The following is a 17,978-nucleotide window of genomic DNA, read 5'->3' on the forward strand; positions in this document are numbered from 1 at the left end:
AAAGTCAGCTAAGTCTAGGGATCGGCAAATTTTCCTGGAGGAAGAGATAGCCAAGTTGACATTTCCCCTTGTTAGTGCTTCCTTTTAAAAAATTCCATCAGAGTAAACCTATTTTGGAAGAAACCTTTAATTTGCTTTGTAGTTGAGAAAAAATTTATAAATTTTGGTTTGATTCAAAAGTTAGCAAATTAGATCTGTTTGACCTGGTTTACATTACCTTTACCATTGTTCAGGTAAAGTCCTGATTACACTTTAAAAATAAGTGTTAAAATTTATATCCCCCCCAAAAATCCATACCCATTTAAAAATGTTTAAAGTTTCAAAAAGAAAACACAGGATCTTTTGTCCTGTGTTTTTTACCATCCATTTTATACATGAATATGTATAGGCAGTATACTGTTGCAACTTAATATGAAACAGATGCCCTTAAAGCAATTTAACTAGTATGTGTTTAAAATATGTGTATGTACGCCAGTTTATTTCCTGATGTGAAACTGCAGTTTTATCAGACTTTTAGAGGAAAAATTCCAAATCATGATAAGTTGCACTAGATTTCATATAAGAGCTCTTTGGAGCATTGGAAGATTCTCAAAGTACTGAACGTTTTTTCATACTTGATGTTCTTTCCTACAAACCTGATTTAGAGAAATTCGTTGTTGCTGCTTTTTCATTTGCAGAAACTTCCTGACAACAAATCAGCATCCATTGGTAGTTCATCTGAAGTCTGTAGTGGCCTCTTCTGCTTTCTTCTTCATGGGCTTTGTTGTTATGTCTTAAATTCATGTCTCCAGCCCTAACTGCTGCCCTGAACTCTGATTGCTCATTCTTAGTCTTGGCTTGGACGTCTGATAGGCCATTTCAGATGTAACATAGCTGAAACAGAACCACTGGACTTTCTCCTATCTCCCTGCAACCAAACCTGTTCCTTTTACAGTCTTCCTCATCTTAATTAATAAATGGCAACTGTAATCTTGTTCAGGCCCCAAACTCGAGCATTGTCCTTGACTCTCTTCATTCTCCATGAGCAGTCCATCGGTAAATCCTGTTGGCAGTACTACCCACTTCTCCCCACTTCCACTGCTACAAACATCCAGGCCACCATCATGTCTCGCCTGAGCTCTGACTGTTTCCTCTACTTCCACCCTTATCTTCCTATAGCCCATTCTCTACAGAACAGCCAGAGCGATCCTTTCACATCAGAAGTCAGATCCATTCAAACCTTGGCTCAGAAGCAACCCAGGGACTTTGTCTCATTCAGAATGAAATCCAAACATGGCTATAAGTCCCTATATGATCTCTCTGATCTCATTTCTTACCCCTCTTCTTCTTACCTACTCTGCTTTGGCCACACCAGCCTTCTTGCTATTACTCTATGCCCAGGAATATTTCCACCTCAGGGCCTTTGCACTTGCTCTTTCTCCTGACGTGAACCTTCATCACCTAGACATGCACATGGTCACGTCCACAGTTCCTTCAGGTTTCTGCCTAAATGTCATCTCATCCTGAAGAGCTTTCCTGAGCACTTTTTCCTCTGTCTCTTTACCTTATTTCTTCCTTAGTGTTTATCCACATGTGACATTTTTCTGTCATTGAATTTTTATCTGTCTTCCCGGCTGGAACTTAAGCTCTGTAAAGGCAGGAATTTTGCTTTTCTCTTCCCTGCTCTATCCCCAGCACCTGCCTGAGGCAGTGATGTGTGACCAGGACCGAGATTTTCTAGTTCTAAGTGCAGTGCTCTTTCCAGATTCTGTATGGCCTTCCATAGGTTTTAAGTTCCTGAGCACAGTGATTGCATCTTTTATTTCTTTTGCCCCATTCTCCTATAGGGTATAAGACTGTGCTGTATACTCTTTGTGGGGGTCCCTGTGCCTAGTAAATGCCATGGTGTGACTGAATGACTTCCTGTGCTCGTCGTGGTCTGTCATCAGCTTGGGTCACAAACTCACTCAGGGTGTACTTTGCTCTTTGGAATAAAAGACAGGCTGTTGTTAATCATCAGATACACGGTGGCATTTGGAAACTGCAGGCAGTTTGAGTGAAAAATCTGACATGGTAGGAGTCTAGTTCTCAACAAACAGATTATTTATATTCTCAATTTTGAAAATTTCATGGAGTTGCATCCATTTGGGTGAGAGGATTAGACTGAAATTAATAGGCCCCTGTGCTGATTTAAGCCTGAGTTTTATTTGTTTGTTTTTTATAAGATGTTGATATTTTGCACTTAACCATCCAATATTCTTAAGGAAAGTGTTCCAGATATGTTCTTCTGCAAAAGAGAGAACATGTTTGGCTTGGATCTTTCCAGAGCAACGACTAAAAGGCTCCTAAATTTTATTTTGAAAATTGTTGTTCTCTTGCCTCTGAAGTGTTTTAGGTGACTCTGGTAATCCTGATCGTCTCCTCTTTGTTTTCACAGGTGATCTGCAACTCTTTCACCATCTGTAATGCAGAGATGCAGGAAGTTGGTGTTGGCCTATATCCTAGGTATGGTGGATAATGGTGTTTCATTTACTGGAAGAAACAACTTTAATTCCCACCCAGCTCCCCAGCCTTTTGGAGGTAGTTAGGCTATTGCAGCAGCTGGTTCAAGAGCCAAGCTTGAAACCTAATGAGAAAATACAAAAAAATGGAAAATGTTAAGTTTAAAGAAAACAATGTTATAACCCCAAATTATATGCTGTGGTATTAACAGAGGCAGACTTCAGACCTAAAATCTTGTTCTCAGGAATTTGTGGGTAATAATAATAATAATAATAATAATAATAAAAAACAGTCAGGCTGAGATTCGTTATTCCTTCACCCCTGCGCTGGTCTTATTCCCTACCTCCTGGACTGAAGCGCGTGATTGTTTCACCGGACTCGTGGTACTGAACCAGTTGGGTTCATTTTGTGTTTTGGCTTAACGTATTCGGAGCCCTGTTGCTCCAGGAGGCGAGAAAGCTTTCAGGGTTTGGCCCTCTGAAGAGGTCTCTCCAACTATCACTGAGGGGGCCTTTATCACTGAGCTACTAGACTGTCCTTCTGCAGCATGCCCGAGTCACTCCTAGTTTCATCTTATTTTCATGCTACTAGGGTCCAAATATAAATATAGTTTTTGTTATAGTTAATTGTGAATCTGAGAATTCAGATCTTTTCTTATTTCTCACAAGTGTTATAAACTACAGGTCTATTGGTATTGGTCCTCAAAAAGCAATAACATAGAATGATTCAGAGCTTGGGCTCTGAGTTCAGACCACCTGGTTCAAACTCAGTCACCACTTACTAGTTGTGTGTCCTTGGGCAAGTCATTAACTTCCACGTATCAGTTTCTTCATCTATACGTGATCCTCCTAAGATTATTGTGATGATTGAATTTGATAAATATGCTCGCTCAAGTGCTAAGAAAGTGCTTTCTACATAGTAAATGCTCACTTACAGTTATTCTGGTTATTATCAGATACGGTGGCAGCTTGGATGCGTTCCCTTCCCAGATGGTAACAAATGCATCTCCACACTAAGAAAATGTCAGGGGCGTGGCCCAGAATGCATGAGGATCTAGTTAGCAAGATACCCTCAGCTTTCCATTGATGAGGAAGTACTGCTAATTATTCTTCAGTGTAGCTGTGGATGTTCTAGGAGAGGTGGCAGTTCCTCCAAAGGAGCTCAACAAATGAGACCATGTGTGGGAAAGGTCAGTGGTGTCTTGGCTGCAGTGGTTACTGATGCGTCCCGTCATCTCAGAGAAGGTTTCTTTGCAAGTCGGTTTTTTCCCGTCTTCCTGTTGGGTTGCCTTATTGGCTGGTTTCTATTGAGACAACTACTTCCCTACACCCACCTCAAAAAAGGACTCAGAAAATGTTTTTATTAACAAACTTCCCTAATTAGCCTCCATCTTGGGGAGCATTTCACTTAAATGAAGTGAGTTAGTGACATTTCTGTGACTTCCCCCAAAGCACTCAATCCCTGGTGCACTGTCAACCTTACCTGTCCCCCTCCGCCCAAGCTGAAGTGTCTTTTGCCCATCGTATTCATTAAATTTAGATACTTGACTCTATCTGCTGAGCCATGATGGTCTCCCTCTCTTTTTTTTCTTTCCTCCAGTATGTCTTTGCTCAATCACAGCTGTGACCCCAACTGTTCGATTGTGTTCAACGGGCCCCACCTCTTACTGCGCGCAGTCCGAGACGTCGAGGCGGGAGAGGAGGTAAGGAACTTGTGTTTCCCACTGCCTAGCTTCCTTTTCCACCAAAGATCCTGTCAGCGTGGCCCTTCTCTACACCCAGTTGTGCCCAAGGGACAGCTTTTCATTGTCCTTCTGCCAGGGGGAAGGTATATAATACCTCTACCTGGCGACCGGTTTACCCATCATTACTTCTCCCACATTATGGATGGGCTAACTTCTTTTTTAATCACCGTTTTTCTGGATGATGACAGTTCCTATTGTACATGTGTGAGAGAGAGGTGTGTGTGTGACAGAGTGTATGTGTTGTGTGCATATGACAGTTCAGCGGCCTCTCACATCCTTGCAGGTGGTCATCCTTTCATGGGCAGGGAGGGCAGCCCAGCTTGTGAATGAGATCCCAAGGGCTTACTTACTCCCAAGGCCACTAGTCACATTTTGAAGGTGACTCGTTTTTACCTTCATGTTAAGACAGCAAACAAATTTTCCTCTTCCAGGTTGCCATTGAGCCCTTCCAAACTTATCAGCATCTCTGGATAACTATCCAAGCAAAGATGTGAAGGGAAGAGAGGACAGAAGTGGGACCTCTAGCAGTGAACTGGCTTTGACCCTGCCAGTTTTGCAGACTGCCAAGGCAGCTTCTTTTGATGAGAACCTTCTCAGAATTCCGAGGTCTTGCGAGGCAGCTGCAGATGGGCTGTCCCAGGGCTGCGAGCCTGCACAGGGCTTGCACAATTACTACCCTGAATTCTGGGGCATAGATACGTAGGCTTTTTAGAACGCAGTTCCTTCTACCTTCCGATTTGCTAAAGTGGATATTTATTGCAAGGAAAACAGAGTATCGTAAGCTTTTATTGCATTTATACAGCACTCAGCCAATAAAACCTAAATTCAGAGGCACCATATTTTATGTGGATAGGGATTTGGCTTTGATAAGACTCCCTCCAAGCTGATTTTCAACTGAATAAGCTGTCTCTTTTATAGCCACTTATTGAATTTCCGGTTTTTAGGACCAATGTACTAGGTACAGTGGGATATCTGTCAGCAATATGGGGAATTTAGATTTTTTTGTCCCAGGCCATATATGACTTGAAGGCAGGTAAGGGTGGGAACCACTATCCATTTGTGGCAACATTAAGGGGGCTGAGGGATGGCTGCTACTATTGATGATAATGTTGATGATGATAATGTTGTTGTTTTTGCTAAATTAAAAGCAAACATAGAAACTATTAGAAATGGTTGGAATTTTCAGAAACAACAAAGAAATTCCCATAAGAAAATAGATATTTTCAGTATGAAATATCTTTTCATATAACTCTTGTTTTCTAAGCTTGGCTGCCAGTTAGTCTCCTTGGTTGATTTTCATTTAGTTGAAAAAACGCCTGGTCTTTGGTGCTTATTTCACTTTTTTCATGTCCTTCTCTTTCCATCTCTAGAGCAACAAGCAAGTCCCTCCTCTTGCCTGACACAAAATAGTTCTGCTCAGCGTCAGGTCCTGCAGACTCGAATGTGTTCCCCTGCAGTACTTATCAAAGCAGCTTCTCATCAAAGAGAGGACTCTCCCCATAAGTGTTTCTTATACCAGCTCGTTCAGAAAATAACATTTTTTCCATACCATTATAGAAGTCTTGGTGCACGACGTTGTCTCTGCTCAGTTGTCCTCCCTCTCTCTGCCCACCATTTCTACTTGTCTTAATGTTATACACCCTTCAAGGCCCTCTCAAACACCATCTCTTCTGTAAAGCTTTTCCTTCCAAATTAAAGGAAGATCTTTCCCTCTGAGATCTCCCTTATAGTGATAATTAATATTTCTTTGGCATTTATTCTGGCTCTTTTGGCAACAACTCTGTTCAGCTACGAGCTTCATGAGGACAGGCAATTGAGTCTAACTTCTGTATCGCCTTTGCCCCAAGGCGGCATTCAATAGCTCTTTGTTGACTCGACTTTCTGTTAAATTGAGCATACTGTAAAGACCAGCAGTGTTTCTTGCTGAGGGCACTACTGGCATTCCAGATGGAACAGCTGTTCATTTTGAAGGATGGTTGCGTCATTGGAGAAGGCTGGTGTCCCTAGACCCTGCTCAGTTAATGCCCGTAGCCACCCCCCAACACCTGAAATACATCCTGCACATTTAAAACTGGCCCCTTGGGGCAGAGGTAGAGGAGAGGGAGAACCACGAGAAAAGATGTTTTGAGGTTAAGAGGGGTGATTCCTTTTTATTGTGCAAATATTTGCTTTAAATTGGATAAGGAAATAAATTTAGAAATTTGGCTATTTCGTAGCATGAACTTTGCATTTTGGCTTTATTGCTCTTTAGGGCACCCCCAACTTTATATGTGCCACTTGGGATGTAAGTACCAGAATGTAGGCTCCATGAGGGAAGATTGCATAGTGCCTGTAATGTAGAAGATCCTCAGTCGGTGTTTGTTGAGTGAATGAATGAGTCTTGCTAAAGACAAAACCAGAGGTGGAATAGAATCTTAGAGCCATTGTGAAACTACCACTAATCCTCACGTTTGTCCCATGGGCCCGGAAAAGAAAGTAACATGAAAGCCAGCCCATTGTCAGTTTGAGATGGGAACAATTCAGACCTCAGGCAAGGAGAGCTGGAAAATTGCACAGGGTTCATAATAACAGAAGTTTCTTACCCTTTGTTTCTCTCCACATAAAGCCATCCTTTGGACCGCTTTTGGACCACTTCCCCTCAAACCAGCACCATTTATAGCACTTTGCTACATAAGGATTTTCATTGTAATGCTGAGTTGTTGGGTCTTTTTTGGCTTTGGAGTTTTGTCTCCTCACCCAGCACCTCCTACAGAGAGATGTTTGTTTATGATTTGTCATGTTTACGTACTAGATTGCTGATGGCTGCCTCTTCAAGGTTATGTTAAGCTGTGAAATACATATTAAGGTCTGAGAGTCTTCTAAAACATGGATCAGGGAAGAAAGCTGAACAGTCCAGGCCACTCTCATGGGAATTCCTGGTTAGAAGAGTTGTAGCTGTTAAAATAATGCCATTGGCTGCCAGCATTCTCTGGAGCCATGTCAATTGGGAGAAAAGTGATTTGCATAAATTGAGCATATCAGTATCCCTAATGTCAGTTTTAATCTAAAATGTTTTGGAGCTAGAACAGTCTGTTTCTTCTCAGTCATCTTTACTCATTTGCTAAGTCATTTAACAAATCCACTGCATGTTTACTGGGTATCATGTACTGGGGTGGGCATTGGGAATTCAAAGATGAGTAAGACCCAGCCTTGCTTTCAGGAATTCAAGGTGTAATTGAGGAAACAAACATGGAAGAGAAAACAATAATAGAATATGAGAAATACAATAGCATAAATGTACATAGGGCTTTATAGATGTTCAGAGCAGGGGTACCCAAGTAGTGGTGGTAAGGGGCAGGAGGTGGGACTGGTTGAGGAGGGCTTCCAGAGAAGTGAGTCCTAGACTCTTAAAGGATCCATAGAGTTAAAGTTGGCTAAGACAGGGGAAGGCGTTCTAGGCAAAGACACGAGGCCAGAGACAGAATGGTGAGTTCAAGGAGCTGGAAGCAGTTCAAATCAAGAGACTGAAGAATTCAGATGTGAGCAGCAGTTGAAGGAATATGCAAGGACCAGACGGAGGAACCCATAGGGGACTTATTAAGGAACTCGGTGAATCTGAAGGTTCCATAACAGTGCCTGGTATACGGGAGGTGGTCAGTAGATATTTGTAGAGGAGGGGGATAGGCAATGAGGCGTCACTGAAGAGTTTAAGCAAAGGAACCTGCATGATCAGGTTTTCTGTGTGTAGGCAAAGTCGGGAGAATGAGGGTCAGGATGATACAGTAATCCAGGCAAGAAGTGACGATGGTGGCCTAAGACAGCGGGAATTCAGGTGGTGGCTTGTGATGGGGGATCTGAAGAATATAATATTTAGAGGCTAAAATTAGCAGGATTTGATAGTTGACTGGCTACAAGGGTGTGACAAAGAAAAGAGAAAAGAATAACACTCAGGTTTGACTTTAAAAAGAAGTGCGATTTTTTTCAAAGTCTTTTTTCAGTTCAGAGCCAGTATTAGCAGAAAAATTTATAATTGTGACAGTGTAATTCCAGAAATGAAAACAAATTCTAATTTTAACTTGGTCTTATCCACTCAGATGTACATAATGAAAAAATGGGCTTTGTGGTAAAGAGGTTCGTTTTGCCTTGAAATTTTCAAGTAAGCAACATATTCAACATCCAGAAAATATCTTTCATAATGTTACTCTAATGTTGGAAATGATTTACTGCATTTTCCATAAGAGCTGCACTAAAATGGCAAAGCAATGGTCAGTAGCATTAATATTTTAATGTGATTTTGTTCTATGCCGTTAAAGCAACCACTGATCAATGGCAAAGTTGCATATATAAGTTCCTGCTAAATGAGCCCTACATTAACTGAGCAGACTCTGCATTATAACTGGTGAGTCAATGAATCTTTAATAAAGGTTTTTATCTTTGGCTGATAAAAATGATTTAGCTGTCATTACCAGTTAGTAATCTGGCCATCTTTTTTTTCCCCAAAAAATATGAATAAAAATGTTTTTGCCATGAGACCTTCAGCTTTGATACAACGTATTTTGTGAACTTCAGTGGCATGAAAGGGGCACAGAGAGGGGCATGGCGCAGGCTTCATTGGAAGAGGCATGTTTGAGGCAAACTTGAAGGGTTAGAGAGCTCTGAATAAGCCGAGAGTGGAGGAAAGGGCATTGGCTAGCCAAGGCAGCCATGCACGATACACACTGGCATGGTGTGCATTGTTTCAGAGGTGTAGCGATGTGCGTAATTGGGACTGATGGTAGGGTATAGGGAGAGATGCTGAGAGTATAAAGGCAGCCAGAAAATCAGTTGGGGAAGCCTTGGGTGCCTTTATCCCATAGGCAGTAAGATACCATAAAAAATCTTTGTGTAGAGAAATGCCATGATCAGATGTGAGTTTTAGGAAGATCTCTTTCAGAGCAGTTTAGAAGATGAAAGGTAGACTGAAGGCAGCAGGAAGGCAGGTGAGAAAGCCATTGCAAAGTCCTGGTAGTGGTTACAGGCAGTTACAGGATAGTGGGGGAGGCCATAGGAGGCTATTTATCGGGGTTAAGTGAAATAACTAGTCTTCTGTTGCCTGTTCACTGCCTGGCATGATTGCTCATGAGTTTTGGCCCTCGTAATAAAGTCATGGGTTAGTCAAGCATATTTCTCTGGTGTGGCAGACCCTGGATCCGTTGGCTTCACACTGGGCACATTGCACTCACCCAGTAACTATTGCCAATTGATCTGATAGCTGGGGCTGTTGACTGAGCGCCATTGGGCTGGATTGAGAATTAGGGTCCTAGAGTTAACCCAAGAGGGCACACAGAGATCAGCTCATTTTACCATCTCACCTCATACAAGGTAAGGAAACTGTTTCCTGAGAACTTGATAATATAAGATGAATGTATATGCTGCCCCAAACTTACTAATAGGCTGTTTCAAAAAGTGTGCTTAGAAGTTGGTTGTTTGGAATTTGAAACATAGTGTTCTCTATAAACATGAGGAACTTGCCTGATAGGTTGGCCATTTGCATGTCAGAGGCAGCCCTGGCTTCAGATCACGAAGCAAAAGAAAGATTTCGGGAATTAAAAAGTGGGTGTGGTCTCAGCTGAGGGAGCCCAGTTGTCACAGAACATTGCTTAGCATGGGCTTGAGTCTTTCAGGTTTGATGGTGCTGCCATAGCTCCTTAAGAAGCTAGTCTCGCCTATAGCCCCCCCACAAGTATGAGAAGCAGCTGTGTTACTGTAAAAAGAACATCAGGCTTGAATTAAGAGACGCGGGTACAAATCCCCGACGGATCCCAGCTTTGCTGGTGTTCACTGTCTCATGCTGCCTCGCTAGTGACTGCCTAGCACATGGTAGATGTTCAAGAACATCATTGTCTCTATTTCTTAAGGGCAGATACAGTGCTCTCGTTTCTGTGTATGGAGCAGTGTATTATAGGTGACTAACATGTGAAGGATCTATACAGAGCCAGCCAGCCAGATCAGGCGGTGGCTTCTGTCACCCTGGGGATGGCCAGGGTGGATTGGGCAGCTCTGGCTGGCGAGACCAGGCCTCCTTCCCCCTGACTGCTTTAGTGAGGCCCTCCCAAAGCTGTATTTTCTTTCAAAGATGATGGCCTTCTCTGCCCTGCTGTGCTTTCAGACAAGTAAGATCATGCTTTGTAGACATGCTTTCTTTTAAGTCCAAGAAAAACCACATGGAGTTTTTTGCTCTAGGGAGTTTTTTTCTCTCCTTCAGTGGATAATCCTGCCTTCTTCCTCTTCTACAATATCCCCTTCTCCCCCTCCACGCGTACCCCCATAATTACTTTCTACATGAGAAAGTGAATAAAGAGGTAATTTACACAGTATGATACAAGCTGATACATCTTACAAAAAAAGAAGAACTAGAGAAGGGTGGGGAATTAGGAGTGCTGGGGTGGGGTGGGAGTCAGGTTGTTATTTTCAATAGGGTGGTCAGGTTAGACCTCAGAAATGAGAAAGTGGGGTTTTCTGGAAACTCAAAAGAGATGAGGGAGATCACTGTAATAGATCTGGGAGAAGAGCAGAGGAAACAGCCAGTGCACAGCGCTTGATGTGGGAGTGTATGTGAAGATCGAAGGAGGCTGGGTGGGAAGCCACAAGAAGGAGGAGATGAATTCAGAGAGGGAACAGGGCTGGATTATGTAAAGCCACTGCTACTCTCACTACCTGTGATGAAGGACCACTTATTATTGTGGTTATTTTTTCCCTAATCCATTGCAGACTAATATTTCTGTAAACTTTAGTGAAGATGAATTACTAGAAAAATGAAATTTAAAAAATGTATAATGGGCCGGCCCCGTGGCTTAGCGGTTGGGTGCGCGCGCTCCGCTGCTGGCGGCCTGGGTTCGGATCCTGGGCACGCACCGAGGCACTGGTTCTCCAGCCACGCTGGGGCTGCGTCCCACATGCAGCGACTAGAAGGATGTGCAGCTATGACATACAACTATCTACTGGGGCTTTGGGGGGAAAAATAAATAAAAAATAAAATTATTAAAAAATGTATAAGATAAAAGCCCAATGTTTTATTATTAGAGTCACATAAAATTTCTCTTACCCAATTGCTGTACAAGTTTCTAAATGTTAACTTTGCATTCCTTTACTCATTTCATGGTAGAATAGCAACATGGACTAGCAACTCTCCAGGAATCACACTCTGAGGTGCACTGTGGGAATCCATTGTAAGGACTTGGCCTTTACCCTAAGCAAAAGGGGGAGCCTTTGGAGCATTTCAAACAGAGGAAAGATCTGATCTGACTTGTATTTTAAGTGAATCGCTGGATCGAGGGTGGAGTGCAGGGGCCCCGGGGAGAATCAGGGAGACCGGTTGTGAGACTTGCGTCTTACAGGCAGGAGATGACGGTAGCTCAGACCAGAATGGTAACGTTGGAAAAGGTAGAAAGTAGTTGGTTCTGGATATATTTTTAAGGTTGAGCCCACAGAATTTCCTAGTGGATTGGACTGGGCATGTGAAAGAGAGAGAAGTCAAGAACGACCCCAAGGTTTCAGCTTGGATAACACAGAAGATGAATCACTGTCAGCTGAGATTGGGAAGGCTCCAACTGAGACAGAACAGGTCGAGGGACAATCAGGAGTTGCGTTGTGTGTATTTTGAATTTGACTTTCAGTATATAGCAGATCCACTCAAGTGAGAAGTGTCTAAACATCGTGATGTTACCTAAAGACCTATGTCGTGAAGTGAAATCTTAGGGCTGGAGAGAAACCTGAGAAATCTCTGAGATGTGCCCTCTCATCTGTGACCTTTCACCATCCCAGGCACGGCATAGTTACTGCATTTGAAAGGGTCTAAGGAAGTCCATTTAAAAGCCTCCATGAGTGATTTCCTTCTGATATTAAATTCTCCCTATTTGGACATTATTCCACCTTAAAAGAAAATGTAGTCACGAGTAGGAGAACTGTCTCCTAATATCAAAGATACCAAACTTGATTGACCCTAAATTCCAGGAGGCAGCCATAGAATTGATTAGGATTTAAGAGCAATCTGTGTATATCATCTGCCACCTATTTGATTGCCAGGATTAATTTGGCTTCTCTGATTACCAGTGGTTACAGAATTTATTAACCAAACCTTAGTAATACCGAACATACGACAGCTCTTGGTATTTTACTGTTCAATGAATAAAAGGTAAGGTGTAAAAGTGTATAGAGGTCTTGAGCCCAGTTCTTTAAAATAAATACATGATACACTTGTGCTGACCACATAACAAAGACGGAAGGTAGTATATTAAAAATGTTACATGTGAGTATTTGGGTGGAGACACTCTAAGTAGTATCTTCTCTCTTACACTTTTTGATGTGTAATAAAAGCATGTTTTACTTTAATAGTCAGCAATAGTAATAACCATTTGTTAAAGAAAATGAGCACAACAGTCATGTGACCCCTTTCCTCTCTCTGGCCTCCACAGCTCACCATCTGCTACCTGGACATGCTGATGACCAGTGAGGAGCGCCAGAAGCAGCTGAGGGACCAATACTGCTTTGAATGTGACTGTTTCCGATGCCAAACCCAGGACAAGGTATGTTGTGTGGAACCAGCTTGGAACTGCTCTCAGGCAACATCCCAGTGGTCTTTCAGAGAACTCTGCTTTTATTTCATTAATCCAAAAGTAAAAGACCCTCACTGCCTAGTAGGAAACAAAAGTAAATAAAATAATGCGTTATGCCACATATATTTTATTTCCTGGAACTTTTATCACACACCAGGCAATGAGAGGTTTAATCTCAGGTAAGGATCCATGGAGCTTACAGTCTAGAGGGAAGGTAGGTGTTAAACACGTAATGAAAAGATGTTGAAGGCAGAGTGCTATTAGAGCTATAACAAAAGCATTAAGTTACTTCATGATGGCAACAGCTCTTGCTCAGTGATAAACATACCAAGTTGTATCTAGTTTTTTATGTCTTTAAAATTTGTTCTGTAAGGCGTTTTGCTTCAACACTTTATCAGGTGGAGATCAGTTATCCAGCAACTTTTACCCTCTGACAAAGGAAGAAGAGCCAAAGTAAATGCCATAAAGATAATGAATTAATTTTTCTCATATTACTCATATACACTCCTCACATTGAACGTGTTTACTTTTAGTTTGCACACAATCAGGTTATCTGATGAAATATTACTTTTGTCGAGTGTTTTGCATTTGTTGGAATTCTTTTGTAATCATTACCTCATTTGAACTCAATAATTATAAATTAGGAAATGGAACTCAGAAAGGTTCAGAGATGTGCCCCTGGGACAGAATGAAGGAAAATGTGGCAGAACCAAGTCTCAAACCCAGCTCTTTTGACTAAATCTAGTGCTCCTTCCATTCCTCTATACCACAACCACCTGACTTCTGGTGCCAGCATCAGTGGAGAGAGGTCATTGGTTTCACTGCAGGAGAAAGGACCATGAGCTCATTCTAATGATGCAGGAATCAGTGAAGATGATTAGCTTTTCATTAAAAAGATCTTTTAGAAATAAGTGAATTAAATGGGAGAAGTTGGACCCGCTGCTAATAGCTCCCCAAGATTCAATCTCTATTAGCGTTAGCCTTTTGCCACTCACAGACATGCCAAGAATCATGGGAGATCCCCTGAGATTTCTCCCCAGACTGTAATCTGGAATGGCAGGCATCAAGCTAGCTTCCCACCAGCATCCTTAGTTGGGAATGGGAAAGCTTTGAGATTTAGTGCCTCTTACATGCCATCTATATGGCAGACCCACAAAAATGTCTCAAATAAGTGTTTATATTTTATTAAAATTGGGTTTATGTTCACTTTCAGTTTATTGTTATAGTTTAAATCTGGCTAGAATAGTATATTAGGTTAAGAGTTCGGCTACAAATAACAGATAAGCCAACTAAAATTGGCTTTAGTAGGGGTGGTGTATTTGTCTCAAGAATTCTGGAGAAGCAGTCCAAGATGGGAGCAGCTACTCATAGATCTCATCACAGGCCCAGAATCCTTCTGTCTTCCTCCTTAGCCATGCCTTGCAAGTGCCTTTGTCCTCATGGTCCTAGGATGACTGCTGCCCCCAACCCCTAGTCATATGTCCAAGCTCTAGACTTTAAAAAGAAGAGGTAATAAAAGGCAAAGAACAATGAGAAATCCTCCTAGGGATTTCCACCTACATCTTACTGTTCAGGACTGTGTCACATGACCACCTTTAGCTATAAAAGAGGTGAGGAAACTGTATTTTAGCTGTTCAGCCTTTATACTAGAGGAAGACGAGGGAGAAGAAGGTTGTGAATGGCTTTTGGGTAGCCGATCTACAGTGTCTACTATATCCATTGAGACCATTTGCTTTCTCCCGTTGAGCTAAGTTTTTTTAATATTGTATTAGGATTCTCCAGAGAAAGAGAACCAACAGGATATGTGTGTTTGTGTGTGTGTATATACATATATATATACACACTATATATATATATATATATATGGTGATACACACTATATATATATATATATATGGTGATACACACTATATATATATATATATATATATATGGTGATACACACTATATATATATATATATATATGATACACACTATATATATATATATATATATATATATATATATGGTGATACACACTATATATATATATATATATATATATATGGTGATACACACTATATATATATATATATATATATATGGTGATACACACTATATATATATATATATATCGTGATACACACTATATATATATATATATATATATATGGTGATACACACTATATATATATATATATATATATATGGCGATACACACTATATATATATATATATATATATATGGTGATACACACTATATATATATATATATATATATATATATGGTGATACACACTATATATATATATATATATATATATGGTGATACACACTATATATATATATATATATATATATGGTGATACACACTATATATATATATATAGATATATATAGTGATACACACTATATATACTGAGAGAGACAGAGAGAAAGAGTGAAAGAGAAAGAGATTTATCATCAGGATTTGGCTCATGTTATTGTGGAGGCTAAGTCCCCAGATCTGCAGTGGTGATCCAGAAGAACTAATGGTATAGTTACAGTCTGACCCAGGAAGAGCCAGTGTTTCAACCTGAGTCTGAAGGCAGGAAAAGAACGATGTCCGAACTTGAAAGCAGTCAGGCAGGAGGAGGTCCCTCTTAGTCGTGGTAAGGTTGGCCTTTTTGTTCTATTCAGGCCTTCAACTGATTGGGTGAGGTCCACCCACATTGAGGAGAGCAATCTGCTTTACTCAGTCTACTGATTCAAGTGTTAATCTTATCCAAAAGCTCCTTCACACACATATCCAGGATAATGTTTTACCAAATATCTGGGCACCCTGTGGCCCAGTCAAATTAACACATAACATTAACCATCACAGATATTGTGTTAGAGATAGGCCAAATGGTATATTCAAAGAAAGTACTCAGTTACTCTGCTGGATTCTAGTCCATTCTGTATCTAACAAATTGAATGGTCTTGGGCAAGTCGTTCAACTTCTCTGATTTGTTCCATCATCTGTAATACAAGGAACTCATACAACTCAATAGCAAAAAACCAAACATAGAATTTAAAAATGGGCAGAGGAACTGAATAGACTTTTTTCCGAAGAAGACATACGGATAGCCAAGGTAGTCAAGACAGATACCTGAAAAGGTGCTCAACATAACTAATCATCAGAGAAATGCAAACAAAACCACAATGAGATATCACTTCGCACCGGTTAGAATGGCTATTAACAAAAAGAGGAAATAACAAGTGTTGGCAAGGATATGGAGAAAAGGGAACCCTCGTGCACTGTTGGTGGACATGTAAATTGGTGCAGCCACAATGGAAAACAGTTTGGAGGTCCTCAAAAAGTTAAAAATAGAACTACCATGTGATCCACTGATTCCACTTGTGGGTATGTATCCAAAGAAAATGAAAACACTAACTCAAGGTATCTGTACCCTCATGTTCATTTTTACAAAGTTTTACAAAAATTTTACATATTTACAAAGACATGGAAGCAACTTAAGTGTTCATCAATAGACCAATGGATAAAAGAGATGTGGTATATATATTATAATATCTATATCTATCTCTCTATGTTATATTATATGTATATATATAATAGAATATTATTCAGCCATAAAAAAGAGGGAAATCTTGACATTTGTGATAACATGGATGGACCTTGAGGACATTATGCTAAGTGAAATAAGTCAGACAGAGAAAGACAGATACCGTATGTAATACAAGGGAATTTAGACTAGATGATCTTAAGGCCCCTTCCAGCTCTATTATCCCATGTTTCTCTGAAATGTTTCCTAGTGGAAGTGAGTAGGGTATGTATTTAGATGAGAATATAAACTTGATTTATTTTAGTTTTTCAGTTATATTTTTAAGTTTCTATTTGAGAATTTTGTTCTGTTTAGTGATATAAACATTCCTTCTGAAATCTCTATACTGTTGATTTGCTTTGAAAATACATAGGTAAGTTCAGTTTAGTGTATTCCGCAAAGATCATAAATTCAAAATTCAGTCAAAATTAAATTTACTTCAGTTCCTAGATTTAACGTTTTCAAGATTGTTTTTCTGCTTTTCTTGGAACCTAGAAAATTCATTTCAACAGGTTTCTGCGTCAAGCAATATTTAGTACGTGCCTACATCTGCGTGTTACTGGACTCGCAAGGTCTCGTGTTTCAGGAAGGCAAGAGGCCTTTTAATAGCGATGTAATTTGTATGTGTGGAGTTAGTTGTCGTTTGTAATCAGCAGCAGCTTAATTTCTGAAAGAACTAAAACCTACCTTCTCAGGGAGGTGTTGGGGTGATTTGGCTTCTCCCGTGGCTTGCCCTGGTCAGAATCAAGGCAATAGAAGCAGAACAGACCAAATGGCACTGATTGTTTCCATACGTTTGTGGATGGTACATAGCGTGCTTCTTTGGATGTCACGTGCTTTGTTGCAAATAAAGCTCTATTTACTTGCCATGTCACTTTATCTTTTCTAAAACCTGTTACATTTGACCTTTTTTTTTTACAACACAGTGTTTATCAGTATACTTGCTGCCCTATTGCCTCATTCCTAGATTATTGAAACAGCCCCGAATTGGTCACCTGGTCCTCAATTTCTTCCCTTCCATCCATCTTGCACACTGTTTTAGAGTAAGTTTTCTTAAAAACCACTGTCTTTGCTGTGCTCAGAATTTTTAAAATATTAGCATTATCTTTAGTCTTCAGGATAAACTTCAAACTCTTAGCTTGGCATTCATTGTCCCCTAAAATCATGACCCCAAGATCTAACCTACCTTTGTTTCTTGTTTCTCTTCTCTTCTCTTTTTCGACTTGTTTTATCTAATGACACCTTTTCCCTCACCCATGAGATTCTGAAGTGGCTTACGGGCACACATGCACACATATACACATGTATATATATTTGTATATATAATAAAACAGCAATAAATTTTATATTGATTTGTGAAATAAGAGTTACAAGAAGTAAGACAGAAGCAAGTTAGTACCCAGAATGCGTGCCGTATGATCCTATACAGTGACAATAGGGAGTAAATCACAAATTGACTCTAAATTGCCAGCAGCCAAAGCTAAAAGACTAACTTCAGAATTTACAGTAGCTGTAAGACTGAACACACACATGGTCCTCGGCTGAAGCACAGCTTTTCCTGGCACTGAGGCCTGAGGCACTCACGCCAGGGTCCTTCTGGGACTGACTGGTCAGCA

General features: G+C 40.5%; 1 protein-coding gene across 6 annotated transcripts in view; it reads left to right on the forward strand.

Annotated features, from left to right (window-relative positions):
• SMYD3 (SET and MYND domain containing 3) overlaps nucleotides 1–17,978 on the forward strand; it is a 736,966-nt gene that overhangs the window by 545,166 nt on the left and 173,822 nt on the right. For all 6 annotated transcript variants that reach the window (XM_087424455.1, XM_087424454.1, XM_087424456.1 and 3 more), the window contains 3 exons: nucleotides 2,417–2,484; nucleotides 4,081–4,183; nucleotides 12,658–12,768. In XM_087424455.1, the coding sequence (XP_087280581.1) occupies nucleotides 2,417–2,484; nucleotides 4,081–4,183; nucleotides 12,658–12,768 (282 nt within the window). The remainder of the gene's footprint in view (nucleotides 1–2,416; nucleotides 2,485–4,080; nucleotides 4,184–12,657; nucleotides 12,769–17,978) is intronic.

The sequence above is a fragment of the Ceratotherium simum genome, chromosome 36, assembly GCF_057802395.1.
Source record: "Ceratotherium simum simum isolate JZ-2026a chromosome 36, ASM5780239v1, whole genome shotgun sequence".
Taxonomy (NCBI): domain Eukaryota; kingdom Metazoa; phylum Chordata; class Mammalia; order Perissodactyla; family Rhinocerotidae; genus Ceratotherium; species Ceratotherium simum.